Raw genomic sequence first — 16,123 nt, forward strand, 5'->3', positions numbered from 1 at the left:
CCAGAGATACCCCTGTGTTGCAAAGTGGGCGCTGACTGTGTACATGATGAACGAATGAATGAAGTCTCCTTCAATACTTGGGGAGAGAATGGACCCACTTTGAGACAGGAGGGGTGGGAAAGAAAGGAAGAAAGGAAAAGATGGCGGAGACCCAAGAGCACAGAGCCCTAGCTGACCCCTCCAGACGGCAGGCTTCCTAGGAGGGCTTGAATTCTACAGCAATTCTAATAGAAAATGTTAATAATGCCATTTATGAAGCAGCCAGCAACACGGCTATGAAACAAATGGGACAAGGAAGAGGGTTCTAAGTTACGTAAAACAAAACCCTTGGCTGGAGGTTAACCTACATCTGTAGTCAGTTAGGAAGAATATTGCTAGCAAGGAGTGAGTGGGCGGCAGGATGGCCCAAAGATAGGAGTCCCACTCGGCTGCAACGGCCTGGCCCATGACAGCAGACTGGCCCATCAAGATCAAGGGGGAGATCTCTCAATGTTGCCGGAGTGTGGGGCTCTTTGATTTAAAACCAAAACAAGGAGCAGAAAACCAACCAACTGACCAGTCAACAAAAATCAGAAGTGGCTCTAGGTTTGAGAAGACCACATGACTGCCCGTGGATTCAAGATTCAAGATGTCAGTAATCCAGAGATCCGTGTGTGTTCAGGCAGGCACACGGGTGTGCATGAGCAGATGGGTGACAGCAAGACTGTGTGCATGTGTGTTTGTGTAAGGATTTGTACTTAATAAATGAAAGCTACAATTGTATATACAAAGATAATTTGCATAATCCTTCTTATCTACCCGGGGCTTCATATTTTTAGAAACTACATTTCTCTTTTAATTTGACGTGGTAACCATCCCAGCTTCCAGCAGAGCGTAAAGCGTATAAGAACTCATTATTTGTTAGTAAAATCACGCGGATTTGAACTGGAGTTGCCCTGTGCACACAAACGACATTCACGGTCCTAACAAGCACCTCCTAAGAGGGCCAAGCGCTGTTCTGTACTCTTCACGTGCACTAACTGGTGTGATCTACTCAACGCCCCACGAGGTGGGCTCTGCGACCTGGCGCGGTGCTGACATCGAGGCTTACAGAGCTCAGCGTCTCACTCGAGGTCCAGCAGCGGGCAAGTGGATAAAAGGGAACCTGAGCCCCTCCCTCCTCACTCACCTCTGCGGTCTGCCTACCGCCTACTGCCCTTGGCTCACCGAACTTTCCTCCGTGTTGCTCACTAAACTGAGCGAATACCATTACGTTTTTAAAACCCTAATTTTTCAAAATGAATTGTGATGTGCCCTCGATTGGCAATCATGACTCACGGTGGAAAAGGAACTAATTGATTTCATATGAATGCATCTCAAAGATTCAGTTGTTGCAGCTCGTTAATTATTTCATTTGGTTTCTGACAGCGAACTCACAGAGAACAGAATTCTATTTTTTTTGGTTTGTTTGGGGTTTTTTGCCCAATGAATCAGGTAGCTCTGAAATCATCAAATCACATTCCCTGGCTTTTCCTGAACGGTCTTGATTTCATAAATCCCCATCATCTAATCCCACAAATTAGCAATCACACTGTCGTAGAAATTTCAGTATTTCACGGTCTAAAGTAATCATCTGGACACAAAGAAACAAAAATCCTTTGCCCAACCACGTATTTTGATTACATTTTAAAGTACGGTTACCATGGAACCACAGAGCTCACTAGCCCCTGACACAGCTTTCACACAGAGGAAAGTCGCTGACTAGTGTCTTTGCACATGGAAGGAAACACAATAGTGGTGAAAGGTGGAAAAGACAAGAGGAGTTCTTCAGGGCAGGAATTAAAGCAGCAACCTCTTAGAACTACAGATTAAAAATGCATTTTTATGAATGTGTTTATAAACACACACACACACACAAGTCCCACATTCATCACCCTGTGGGTAACGACCATCACACACCCTTCAAAATTGCTTCTCATCCAGAGAAAACACAGATGTCATGGCCACGTTGATCGGTGCGTCTTTTCTGCCGAGCTGGGGCCTGCCTGCCACTCACTGACCGTTCCTCAAGCATCTTGCTTATGGTCGTACTATAATAAGTAGATGGGCCAAATCTCAGTGACGATTCCTGCTTCTCTGGGTGTCATGTATGGTTTCCATGTAGGACTTCTCAGACTGTGTTGGTTTACAAATAAAATACCATGTTTGGCTATACTACTCCTCAAAATAAAATGATTTTCTTTTAAAAAATATATCCATGGAAAATAAGCTGTGAACCTGGGCCAATTTTCATTGTATTGGAACATCTTAAAAAATTTTTTAATTTGCTCACTTGGGTTATTAGAGTGCGAAAGTTCTTCTTAGCATTTTTTTGGAGTGTAATAAGCCAATGACTACATCCCAATATTTATAAGGTCTTGGTAAACATAAAAGCATGCTCACAGGGTCAGAGATTGGCCACCCAAACTCTGAATTTTTTTTGGCCAGTATAGTTGTATTTGGGACACTGCATTTTCTACTGACAAGCTAGTGCTTATAAAGTACATGTTATTTCTTTCCCGGCGCACATATTCCATATTCACATATCAAGAATGCCCCGTTATTTACCATAGCAGCTCAACTTTAAAACTGCCGTGGAATTTGCTACAAATTTGGGTCCTTTAGTGTTTTGTCTGGAACAATGCTAAATGTTGAAACCAGAGTCTTGAATCTCCTATCGCGTTTGAAAGATAAGATCAGGTAAAACTTAGAGCAAGTAGGCATTCAGCCAGTACCTTCTTTTTTTACGAATGCTAAAACTTAGTGGCCTGAAGAGAACAGAATCTAGCGTCCTTACATGGCACCTGGAGAGAAAAAGTTGGCCCTAAGGACCTGCTTTCAGGACTCGGGTTCCTTGCCCCACTCCCGACCTCGGCACAGTGACCCCCCACTGGCAGGATGGAGGGGAGGACAGAAGGGAACCAGCTATTTTCAAAATAAACTTTAAAACCCAAGACATGTGGTACTTAGACGAGTTCTCCTGGGTCCCTTTGCGAATACTGCTGCAGGGGTCGAGGGTGGCCTGGGGGAAGATGGGACATGGAGCCAATCAGGCACCAAGCACCATTTCCATTCCACAGGTTTGCTCTCTCTTTACTTTTGTGTCTTTGTTTTTCTTTCAAGATTTTCCTATTCATCCTAGTGCAATAGATTCAACTCAGCTAGGATGAGGGCAGGGATCCTGGGTATCCCGTACACCCTTAACGGGGCCTGCACATGGGGACCTCAGCAATATTTGATGGCTTGCTTTCGTCATTTGGCCCTTGAGAGGGTCAAATGTGATCACGTACAATACTACAAAAGCATGAATTTCTTGTGAAGATGGTATTAATCTAAGAACTGCCCTTTCCTTTATGCTTTTTCTCTCAAGGCTGATGCCTGGTTGACTTGCCAGCACACAAACCTGTCTGTAGACTCCTGTTTCCCGGTGTGGCTTGGAAATTCTAGAAGTCCGGCACCCACATAAAATCCTAGCACTTCTGCAGGACAGAGGTAGGCAAGGCAGACGTTCTAATTTGTATCACCTCGTTTTTTGTTGTTTTTCCACTTGCTTTTTAAAAAAATTGAAGTCTAGTTGGTATATAATATTAGTTTCCGGTGTACGACACGGTGATTGAACAAGTCTACACACTCCACAACACCTACCATCATCACCGCACAACACAACCACTACAGTGCTCCACTTCACACCCCGCGACTTGTTGATTTTATCACTGCACGTCTATCTCTTATTCCTCTTCACCTATTTTGCCCATCCCCCCACCTTAAAGGTGTTCGACCAGTAGAGACTGGTTGCACGGGGTTTCTCAGCATCATCCCTTGGCCCCCAGGGGACCCGACCGGAGGAAGAGGAGAACTTCACTACCTTGCTGAGGCCGGAACCCTCCGAACAGTGCTGTAAGCCTCACGGGTCCCCAGGGATCCCCGTTCCGCACAGGACGTGGGACTCAGTGCCGAGAAGAGGCAGGGGTGGAAGAGCTGTCGCCCACATGGCTCGCACAGCCGGCTTGAATGCATTTAATGTGCGAGCAGGTGAAGCCCCTCGCTGCTTGCTGTCTGCGCACGCGGAGCTCTCCTCCGAAGACGCGGGAAGTTACAACCAGCACTCTGCAGAAACCGGATCCCCGTTCCGCACAGGACGTGGGACTCAGTGCCGAGAAGAGGCAGGGGTGGAAGAGCTGTCGCCCACATGGCTCGCACAGCCGGCTTGAATGCATTTAATGTGCGAGCAGGTGAAGCCCCTCGCTGCTTGCTGTCTGCGCACGCGGAGCTCTCCTCCGAAGACGCGGGAAGTTACAACCAGCACTCTGCAGAAACCGAGGGCTTTTCATCTGCAGGGCGCCTGGGGCCGCGAGAGGTGNGGGAGCACGAGGACTCCACCAGAAGACCTCACTCTAACTGGGGTGTCCTCCTCGAGGGGTGCTCTGTGAGTTCAGTAGGAGCCAGGTTACTGGGAACAAGTTGCTGGAGTGACCGGAGCGAAGCTTCCAGGCGTGGTGTTCCTTCCACATGAGTGAGGCCCACCTTAATTCCCTCTGAAGTCATGCGACCAACAAATATTCCCTCCTTAACCAAACTCCAGCCGGACGCCTCTGAGCCCTCTTCTCTCCCAGCCCCAACCTTGTTTTATAAAAACTGCCGACTCTCAGCACAACTGATTTCATCCACCCCACCCAGTTCCCTCCACGGATCCCTCATCAAAAGGCTTGAACAAAATGCTAACAGTTTCAACAGCTCGAGGCCACATCCCCAGGATGACCCTGCCCCTTAAAGTGCCTGCTTCGGAAAGCTCAAGGTTTTGCCAAAAGAATTTGCTGTTTGTTCCTGCCAAAACCTGTCTCCCGGTCTCTGTGGGAGGGTAGGAGCCTCACTGTGATAAGCGCCCATTAGCAAACCCCCGATGGGCTTCCTATGGGCCAACCCCCTCCCCCCACTTTAATAAACTTGACTTCCCTGGTCCTGTTGAAGCCCCTGCTGTCCCCCACCTCCCTCCCTCATTCTCCCTGAAAAATGCTCCATCATCTCTGTACAAATCTCAGTTCAGCTCACTCGGACCCTCTTCCCTATTGCAAAAACACAGTCCTGGGTTAAATCTGTCCTTAGAACTTGATCCAGTGTGTGGCTTTGTTTCTGTTTGACACAATCCATTCAACAACTACTCAGCAAACGTTTACCGAGCACCTAGTATGGGCACTGTTATTCAAAACGGCCCCAGAACCTCATTCGTGCTCCGTGAGCGGTACTGAATACTAACCATGAGCTATGACAGAGCCTTTCTGTGACTCCCCCTTCTACCCGATAGTGGGAGCACCTAGGAGGGTTTGCTGGGCTTATAGAACAAGACAGCCGAAGACGGTAGTTCAGAACTTCTCAAACTTCTCAAAACCCCGAGCATATGAATCAGCTGGGAATCTTGTTGAAATGGAGATCCTGATTCGGGTAGGGCTGGGGTGGGGCTTTAGTAAAAACCTAAAAATAGGTTTTTACCTATTTTCTGATATCCTCCCAAGATTCTGCATTTCTTATAAGCTCCCAGGTAATAAAGACGTTTCGGGTCCCAGGGCCAATCTGAGTAGTGAGAGTTTAGCTCACGCCTGAAGGATTAGGGTGAAAGGTCAGGTTAAAAGCAAGGAGAGGCCAGAGGTCCTCAGGTGGCTTCTGAGAGTCATGCCCATCCTACACTACCCGTCCAGGGACTTTACATCCCTACAAAGCCATGTGAGCACCCCTGTTCCACTGGTTTGAACCACCATGCACCAGTCCCCAGAGACGGCCAGGACTACCAGATGCTCCGCTTCCTGCCTCAGTCCCCAAAACACCCTGAATCCTGCAAATGGGTTTAATGGGCAGCCCTGGAGAATGCTATAGGTTCCCTGGGACCTCCTCATCAACTCCCAGTCTAGACTGATTACAGAAATCCTGGAAGCTAACCAGGATTGAGGGCAGGGTCAGAGGGAAATAGTAGCCACGGGGAAAAATAAAGCCAGTTAGCCAAGATCACTTTGTAGTTGGGGAGAAAAATCCATCATTCCGGGGACACAGCATTTCAGAAAAGACTTCAACTTCAACCAAGTCCAAGAGTAAATGCCAATCTTCCCACTGTGTGTTGGATACCCCCAGCTCTTCAGGGGTGCCCACGAGGTTGACAGCCTGGGGCTCACACAGCATGGACGCCTGGGCCCCAGCATACAGCAGGCTCAGCGTGCAGTTCCCGTTCAGTTCCGTGGCCACGAGCCGGCCAGGCTTCCAAACTCTGGAAGTCTTGTCCAGGACTCAGGAAAGACAACCTGAACGATGTCTTGCTAACACCATCAAACCTGCTGTAGTGAATTGTTCCAGAGTTGGCTGCCAACACTCTCCCTTTCCTGGACCGGCATGCCTCTCCTAGAATCTCTTGCCCCTCCCCTGGGACTGGGCTGCTGACCTTGTGACTTGCTCTGACTAACAGAATGTGGCCAAAGTTATGTTCTAGGAGCCTAGGAATTCAGAGGTCCTGCAGTTTTCACCTTTGCCCTCTCGGGATCCAGCTGCCCGACAAAAACCCCCAGTTAGATTACTGAGTGATGAGTGTCCACTTGGGGAGAACGAGAGCTGGCCAACCCCCAGACAGTCAGTCCAGATGCAGCCACTGTCCCAGCTAAACCACCGCATGAGTGACCGCAGCCAACACCACTGGAGCGAAAACCTGTGCTTCCTGTGCACGGAACCATAGGAAATAATACTTACTAAGTTTTGGACTTGTTCCTTTCACCACACAGAAAATTGAAATAAAAACTAGTGTAGCAAGGACATAAACTGTCTCTGGGACTGGCTGCTTGTGGACGCTGGAATCTCATTCCCACTTCAGGCTGGAGGAACAGTGAAGAAATGGCTTCTGGAGCCTTGAAGAAGTAACGGCAACACTACCACCTGCCCTGAAGTAGAGAACAGAAAGGGCGACTGCTGGGTTTGTGGACCTGGCTAAGGAGATTGTCCAGGCAGGTGACCAAGGTGTTCGTGGTATATGTTAACTATGAGAAAATGCAGAGAATCTTGAAGAGTTGCTCGATGGCAAAATACTCTGCGAGTCAGAAATGGCCTCAGGATAAAGATGAACCGAGAGTCGTGGCAGTAGGATTCGTTGTCAAGATCTCAGAAAGACTGCAAGTGGAGGCCAGTCCACAGGCCCCCACAGCCAGACCAAGAGCTCCCGGCAACTTTATGGGGGGCAGGCCTGAAAGCAGCCTGAGTCACAGTGCAAAGTAGAGAAGCCATACTGCCGAGAGTCTGGGCTCAGGGTGTTTGCCAACAGAGTGGAGGATGATTGGATACAAATTAAATCTACAAAGGTTGAAGGGATTGTACCATTTTGGTCTTCAAAAAAAAAAAAAAAATCAACAGAGGTCTCTAGGGCCTCAGTTTCTACCAGCAGGAAGTCAACTAAGAAAGTGGGGAGCAAACACAGGCGATTTCTTATGGAAAAGAAAGAACAACAGAGAGGGGAGCGCAGAGCTTCTGAGAGCCCCAGACTAGGAAAGCGCGTTAGGGAGCAGAACTAGATCCTAGCCCGGCAGCATTCCCAGGTCTCAGAGTTTGGAAGCCTGGCGGTGTGGGATGGGCTGGATTTCAAAACTGCTATGGGCCCAGGACTGGTCTGTGCTCTCCATCCCCCACCCCTGCCCCTTAAACAAAAGTATCTAGTGTAGTTCTCCTACCCCTGCCTCCCCGTTACAGGTTGGGAGGGTGTGTCGGGAGGCACAGGACTTGTCTTCTAGTTCCCAGGTTTCTAAATCAGGAGAAGCCCCTGTGAGGAGCCTCATCCCCATCCAGACCTGATGCAGATGAGGAGATCCTGGATCCTGAGCCTTGCTGTAGTGGGGGGTGAGGCGTGACTAGCGTATGTGATAGAGGTATGGATCGCTATGGCCAGAGTGGACTGTGGTATATAATTTCCAAGGATGTCTGCCAACAATCCTCCTTATTCCCGTATAGATGCCACTCCTCCCGCCTTGGCTTGTGACTTGCTCTGAGCACTAGAATAGGATGGAAGCAGCTGGGACCCCAGAGCTCACATCTTAAAAGGCCTCATACTTTCTGCTTTTGGATTTTAGGATACAGGCACCCCTTAAAGTGTTCAGGTTCATTTACTGAAGGGGGAGAGACAGATGCAGAGAGAGGCCCAGGCGGCCCCCAGACACTCCAGTCACCCCAAACAACACCGTGTGGATCAGAGACGAGTTCTCTCTGCTAAACCCCACCAGAATCACGACTAAATACATGATTATTATTTTTGATACCACGAAGTTTTGGAATGATCTATGCAGCAGCAAATACCCGACCTCCCTGTGTAAACAGGAGAGGGAGAAAGTACAGAACACAGTTAGTCAGCGTACTTTCTTCTCCCGCACAACCTCTGTGGGTTTGTTTGGTTGTTTTTACCTGTTTTCTGATATCCTTTGACTTTAAAATAGTACCATTGAAGAAAAGATTTCAAAGCACCGACGAGGTAGTGATTATAGGCTTAATGCCAACGCATTTCCTATACGGTGACAAAACTGATTTTACCCTCGACCCAGACAGGACGTGTGAGTGCAGGTCAGACACGGGTGGAACCCCCGGGCGGCTCAGCGCTATCGTGGTCGTGCCAACACAAACTAACGAGAAACCAAACAAGAACGTGCTGCGGATGCCCGGGACCACTCTCCTAGCGCCAGGACATCGCATCCAGAGTCATGTAGATTGCTCCCTCTGATTTCTAAAAGCTGCTCTTGACATTAGCACACGTCTCTCTCCTCTTCACTCAAATAGGACGCAGCCGAGAATAGACAACTATACTGGGAATTTCGATTCCACCATTGAAGAAAAAAGAAGTTGGCTCTGGGTCCTCAAGGCGAATTACAACACCCATTAACCAGGTCAATGCCTCGGCAAGCAGGCACGGGGTTCACGCTACGAGCATGCAGGCGTCGCAAAGCAGAGTCGGGGGGGCGTGCTGTCAACAGACACCCGGCGTGAACCGCGCCCCCGAAGTGTCCAAGCCAGCAATGCTGCATCGAGAGCCGCGTGTGCACGGACGAAACACGGGTTTGCCCTTGAAAACCGGGCATCCAGCAGGAGCTGAGCAACGCAGGGTCAACGACAGCACCTACGTGTGAGCGTAACAATGTTCGGATACCGTGGGGGGCGGCAGACAGAAAAAGAGACCTTGAGCTGGAGAGGGAAGGCACGCACACGAAGGCCGGGACGCGCGTAAGTACAGTCGCCGCACACAGGACGCAGCTTACCTGACATGCCGACGGGTGACTGTGGTTGAGATCCCAATGGGAGGACACGATGTCAACAGACTTTCTGGCCATGCTGAGTAAGTTCATCCAGCCTTGGAAAAGTGACAAGTGAAATGGTGCATTTTCTGAGTAGTTAAGGCCTTCAGGGATATTTTCCACCAGGGCAATTCTTAGGAAAGATTTTGAAAAACAAACAAACAAAATCCAGTCAAATTTGAAGGCACAGATCTTTACGCAAGCATACAGAGACATCTAGAAAATACTGTTCACTCTGTCCGATTAGGTATGTGCCTCATGATTTACATTTCCCACCAAAGGCCCCGTACATTTCCCCTCTGCCAACCTTCCCAGTTCTAAGAGTTCATGCTGTTTTTCCCCAGGTGTTGCTCCATTTAAGGAAATCATAGTCTATGTCCTAATGTCCAGCTTCAAACCAGCCTTGAAAGAAAAATTCAGAACTTCCTACACGAGTATCTTCCCCTAGTCCTATGTTCCTTCCTCCCTATAGCAATGCAAGTCTTATACACAACAGTGCGTCTGCGAGCTACTTTAGGCCATAAGTTACATTTTGCATACTTCCAGTTTCTAGGACACTGTTGGGCGTATATAGAACTAATTCAGAAACTGAAATATGAGGTTTTTACTACTAGAAAATAAAAATAATATGTACTGTTATTATTGCTTCACATATCCTGATACTTCCCAGCCAAAAGCATAAAACGATACAAGGAAATATTTAAAACCTGCCTTTCGCAGGATTTTAGTAAAGTGGGCGATAAGGAATGGATAAAAAAAATCACAATAATCAAAGCTTAAATAAATACAACAAAAGTATCCCAATGAATGTGTTTTGTCTTTTGATACTTCCTTGTCTATTGACAACACATACACTGCCCCTGGCTCTGCTCAGTATGGTGGTGAAGACGGTGCGGTTTTCACTCCTGAGTTAGCCAGGGGACACATAATGTTTTAATAAAGGAATGAACTCTTTTTTCCCCAGTTTCAGAAATGTAAGTTCTCCTGCAACTCTTGCTGGAAAACTGCACACCTGTAAATGCTTTCAGAACAGAGACCCGTTTCGTATACCGCTATGCCTCCCCAGTGCTGGGTACATAATTAGGGCTCAAGAAATACCTACAGAATGAATTTGGGCTTTCAGCACGGAAACCAGCACTCCTCACTAAAACTGTTAGCTGTTTTAGAAACAAAAGTCCGTGTGCCTTTGATGACTGTCACAGCCAGAACGGGGTTGGGTATGTGACCCGGAGACATCGCAATTTGGGGATCCAATCACCCCACCACCATCTGCAATCAAATTTTACATTTGCTGAGGTCTGATAAGCACAGGACAGGCAGCACGGAAATGACCGTGACAAATCTCCCTAGTCCCCCGGAATTTACGATCCAGAGAGAGCCTCTCTCATACATAGTAATTCCAACAGGAGATAGACTCCACAAAATGGTGAAACGGGAGTGAGAAGTTTAATTAGATAGAGAACGCATCATCCGAAGCACCACCGTGCGCGGGCAGGAAGGACAGGTGGATTCTGGTTGGGGCTCGGGGCCTGTGGAATTGGAGGAGGTGGGATTTGAAATGCATCTATGGGTGAGCTGGAAGAGACAGGAGCTCAGGTGGAGGAAGGAGGCTGCCCAACAGTGTCCTCGGATGTGTGTGAGCTGAGCCCAGGAGGGGGTGAGGTGGGAGGGACAGGAGCTTGCCTTGGCGGAGAGGGTGGACGGCCCCAGGAGGGACCACACCGTGGCTGGGAGCCAGGAAGAGGCGCCTGGGCTTCGCTTCGGTGCACTGGGGAGCGGCCAAGGACGCTAGGGGCTCGCCCTCGGGCCCCCCGCGTGCCACTGCAAGGAAAGACCCGGAGATGAAATGTCGGTGGAGAGCAGGCACGGCTGAGCCAGCTCAGGAAGGAAAACGAGAAGTCTGAGTTCAGTCAGCGGGAATAAAACGAGGCGTGCCGGCCACGCGGCTTCCGGAACCAAGTGTGAAAAGATGTAGTGTTGGATGGGCTTGCGGAGAAGGTGAGGACGAACAGGCGGGAGTCCAGGGTGACCGAGATTTTCCCAGGGTCGACACGCCGTCTCTCAAGAGGGCGACCGTCACCATGTCCCCCAGCCTCCTTGCGCGGCTTCTTGCCCCTCCCAGCCGTGTTCCAGACTGAACTTGGGTTAATCATTCATGAATGAAAACCTGTGCACTCGGCTTCATGATGAACACCTCCTAAGGGCTTCCCCACCATCCTTAGAAGATGCCCCCAACCCCCTAAGATGGTTGGCGAGTGTTTACCAGTCCGGTCCTGCCTCCTCGTAGCCTCACTGAACTCAAACGCCCTTTTTCAATTTTACACCAAAGCCACACCAGACATCTTTTGCTCCTTCCTGTTATTTTCTCTAGACTTTGGCATTTCATGCAGATTTCCCAACCACCATTCCTACGCTACTCTCTCTCAATTAACCAACAAGGTCCTAATTTAAACAGTACTTCTTCTGAGAGATTCCCTTACCCCCTCAAACTAGGCTAGCTCTCCCTTATTACCTAGCCCTGCATGACCTGCTACTCCCCCTCTATCCTACTCGTGCTCTGGAAATTACTTGTTCAAGGCTGGCTTTCCCTGACAGATTGTGGGGTGCGGGAAGGCACAGACCTGCTCCACTGGCTCCATATCACAGCCGCGTAGTGCCTAACCGATTGCTCAGGGCACAGGAAGTATCCAGAGAATCTCTGCTGAGTTTCCCTGAAATCAGAACTACTGGAAAGTTGGCGGGGATGGGGTCCCTTAAAACGGACAAGGAACATGAGGAAGGAGGTAGACCAAGGACTGGGAGAGATCATCAAGGGGGAAAAAACGAAGAGAACACTAGCCTAAAGCCTACCATGGGGGGCATGCCTACATCTCTCTGGCTGGTAGAGTGTGCAACAGATCGGGATTCAGAAGGGACCAACACAGAGGCAGGAAGGCAAGCGAGGTCCAGGAGAGCATGGTGTTTGGGAAGCCAAGGTGACATGAGGTTAAAAAGGTGGAGAGAGGGATTTTTTTAAAATCTACTTCAGAACCTTTGACAGAGGTTGAAGTTGGGTATTTTTAACTTCTACCCACATTTAAAGTCCAATCGTCTGTGTTAATAGAAGCATGAGGGAAGGACCCCAGATAATGAGCAGTTTCAGCCTCCCCTGTAACCAAAGACTGTATTTATTTATCTTTTTTTAAAGATTCATCCATTTATTTTAGAGAGAGAGAGAGCAGGTGGAAGGGCGAGGAAGAGGGAGAGAATCCCAAGCTGACTCCCCGATGAGCACGGAGCCTGACGTGGGGCTTGATCCCAGAACCCCGAGATCAGGACCTGAGCCGAAACCAAGAGCCCGATGCTCAACCGACTGAGCCCCCCAGGGGCCCTAGAGACTATATTTAGAAATCATACCAGAGAGAACCCCTCTGACAAGAAATACCCCAACACACAACAGCTGCTGACAGAGACGTGACGAGCTTCCATTTCACTTGATATAACAGGCGTGCTGAGGAAGACAAGAGGAGACTCGAGAAGCCCAGATACACGGAACAGACGGGACGAGGGATGGGGAGTAACCGCCCACCTGTCGCTGGCTCTGCGCCACCCCTCCCCTGATGGCGCGCCCCAGGGCTCCTGGCAGGCAGGCAAACGAGGATTTCCAATCTCGTCTAGAAATCTTGAGACCAGGTGTCCGTACCCTTGGATCCATGGATAGAATTCACAGGACTCTCTGAGCTTGGCCTGTACTTTCCCTGCTCTCCAACTGCAATGTACCATTCCCTTCAGTTGCGAGGACAGGAATACGGGACAGGAGACCCCACCGCAATACCAGAATCCCCTGTGAGTTCATCACCAGCGAGATCTGCACACCACGGTACCGTTACCGGCAACATCTCCACGTCCTCAGCACTGCTCTGAAATTCTAGGGCTTGTCAGATCTTGTCATTTCATGAATAAGTAGTGCAAGATAGACCTTACTCCTTCGCAGATTTTTAAAAAAATATTTTGATAACTGTATTTCAACATTATTGGTTGCAATCCTATGTGTTTAATGTATGCATTTAAAAACACAGTTCGGGGCGCCGGGCTGGCTCTGTCGGTAGACCGTGCGACTCTCGATGTCAGGGCTGTAGGGTCAAGCCCCACGTCGGGGGTAGAGATCACTTAAAAATAAAATCTTTTGAAAATTAATGAATTAATTAATTAATTAATTAAAACATAAACACATCAGCCAAGGAAGGGCTCCTCAGAGCACTGCACCCTCATCAGGCCACCCGGAGTGCTCAAGGCCGTCACAGAAGGGTCCCAGAGCACCCCAGCCTGGTAACGCACGTGGAATCGTGTAACATTTCTGCACATGAGACACTCCACTTCGGGGCGCCTGGGGGGCTCCATCGGGGAAGCGTCTGCCTTTGGCTCAGGTCATGATCCCAGCGCCCTGGGAGCGAGCCCCACTCTCAAACAAATAAAATCTTAAAAAAACAAACAAACTCCATTTCAAAGTTCCATGGTCCTTCCCAACTAACAAACGCTTGAACTGGGCCACACCCGACGACGGTTTCACGAGCAGTTGCTCATAAAATTTCCACAGAGCAAGCGGCATTTGGATCATGAGAGGACAGTGAAGTGAAACCTCTTGCTTTCCCCACGTGATCCTGATACTTTCCTGGTTCCCCCAGTATCTTTGCTCCCCCAAATCACAAGGCTGCGACCCCCAAGTAAAGGCCTCTGTCTCTCCTCCCTCCTCACTGACGTGCATCATCTACTCTGTTTTTTTTTTCCGATTTCGCACACATTTTAGTAAGATTTTTTTCCCCATTACTGAAGCCTCGGAAGTGGGCAGGATAACCAAGAGAGATTTTCGAGAGAAGAGAATTAGGACAAAGCCAGTTACGGGAAACGTGTAATCACTTCCTCCTGGTAGAGAAAGTGGGCCAGGTGAGCAAGACAAGAAGAAAGGCCTGGAAAGACTGGAAGAGGAGGAGGGAAACTGTCTAGAAGCCACACAAGACCAAATTTATCATCATTGTTTGTTTCTTCCTGAATATCAAAGTCAATTATGATTTCATACTAAAAATAAAAATAGAGACACCACCCCCGGTCTGCAGACGCACTGGTGCATGGGTAACGAATTTCAGGGAAAGCCCCTGTACAAGGACCCTGCTCACCTCTTCACGTCTCCCCTCCCCGGGACCTGGGGACCGTGATGCCTCCTCTGTGACACAGCGCTGGTCTCCCATGCCTGGCTAGAAGTTGCCTCTAGAAATCAGCTTTGAAAGGACTTATTTCTGTGACCTATCGTTTTATTTCCTTTAAGGGCCAACAGTTGGCTACTCTCCAGGGCCTCGGTCTAATTAGCATACAGGCAGAACTCATTTCCATGCACTGACAGCCCTCCCTATCCTCTTACTTGGCAAGCAAGGAAAGGAGGAGGCAGCCCTCATTAAAATTCACCTTTGGGCAAATCCCTGGAATGCCTGCTTGCACCCTCTCTAAGAGACGATGCCCAAAGGCTTAGCACTATTTCTGACACCTAACAACAAGGGGAGAAGCTGAATATACAAAGACCCAATACAGCAAAAACCTTTTTGTGCCTCTTTTTACGGTACTTTGAGATAAACTGCAAATGATTTGAACCGTGAGTCCAGGGAGTTCAAGTGGAATAAATACATTTTAAAACATGCATTTTACATTGTTAATAGCTTTTAAAATAGAACTCTAGCTGCTCTTATTAATAGTATGTATTTATTCCAAACTTAACGTGATCATCAAAATTTCTGTTTCAATCCAGAAACATATTTTATCTTCTTAAAGAACTATCTGCAATTTCCTTCGACTAAGCTACTGAAAAATGCAGTCCCTGCATTTGCTGGCTTTACAACATGGTGTGTGGATGCTGGCAAATGCAAGAATGTTCATATATATTTATATTCACACTTGATTTTGGGAATATTATAGAGAAATATTTACGAGTAAAGGATTCATTATAAGGCAGACAAAATCCAGCTCTGCCAGCTATCGGCTGTGTGACCTCAGACAAATGATTAAACTCTTCAAATCTGTTTCCGTTTCTGAAAAAAAAAAAGTTACTATGAAGATTATAGGAGATAATCTCTGTGAAGTGCTTTGCTCAGAGCCAGCTTCATAGGAAGCACTAAATAAAAGACAGATTTTTTTTAAGTAACTTACAGTCTGAAAATTTACATGATTAATTAAAATCTTCTCGAGGTTCTCAAACTGATGTAGCAGTCACTACAAAGATTCTACGTGTATTGGCTCGAAGGAGGCTTCTCAGTGAGGACCCACGTGACTTTTTCATGGTGAATCCATTTTCATTGCCCTCCCGCAATGGAGCACTTATTAGGACTTGATTACATACGTGGGTGTGCGGCTGGTCAATTCAGTGACTTTCACTGCACACCTGTTAGCTCTCTGATGGCATTAATTAAGGAAACTGAACAAAGGGCCCCTTAGTTCATCAATACAACTAGATGCGGACTCAAAGTAGAACGATGCAGATTTTGTTCCCTCATTTGGGGGTCACCTGGTTGTAATGAAAGCCCAGGACCGACAAGGCGGAAGTTGACCTTCCCAAAGATACTCGAGTGTCTGGCATCGATGTAGAAGACTGACCACCTCTGGACATGAAAATAATTGATACAGACCAAAGGAAGTTGGCTTTAACGCAGCTGAGATACAGGTTTCATTTTTTTATCCAAGAATTTGGGTCGGGGTGAGTTTACTTGTGAAAGATAGCAGTAAAGATATCGGTGAGGTCTGCCGGGCTAACAGTGTCCTGATAATTCTTAATCTGGCATAAG

General features: G+C 48.1%; 1 protein-coding gene across 5 annotated transcripts in view; it reads right to left on the reverse strand.

Moving 5' to 3' along the window:
- Positions 1–16,123, reverse strand: part of PLD5 (phospholipase D family member 5) — a 421,522-nt gene that overhangs the window by 207,834 nt on the left and 197,565 nt on the right. For 3 of the 5 annotated variants that reach the window (XM_040636060.1, XM_040636059.1, XM_040636061.1), the window contains exon 3: positions 9,282–9,450. In XM_040636060.1, coding sequence (XP_040491994.1) covers positions 9,282–9,450 — 169 coding nt within the window. Of the gene's footprint in view, positions 1–3,883; positions 3,931–9,281; positions 9,451–16,123 lie in introns of those variants that run through there. The other 2 variants (XM_040636062.1, XM_040636063.1) reach the window with 2 other exon arrangements.

This window comes from Ursus maritimus, unplaced genomic scaffold, assembly GCF_017311325.1.
Source record: "Ursus maritimus isolate PB19 unplaced genomic scaffold, ASM1731132v1 scaffold_2, whole genome shotgun sequence".
NCBI lineage: Eukaryota > Metazoa > Chordata > Mammalia > Carnivora > Ursidae > Ursus > Ursus maritimus.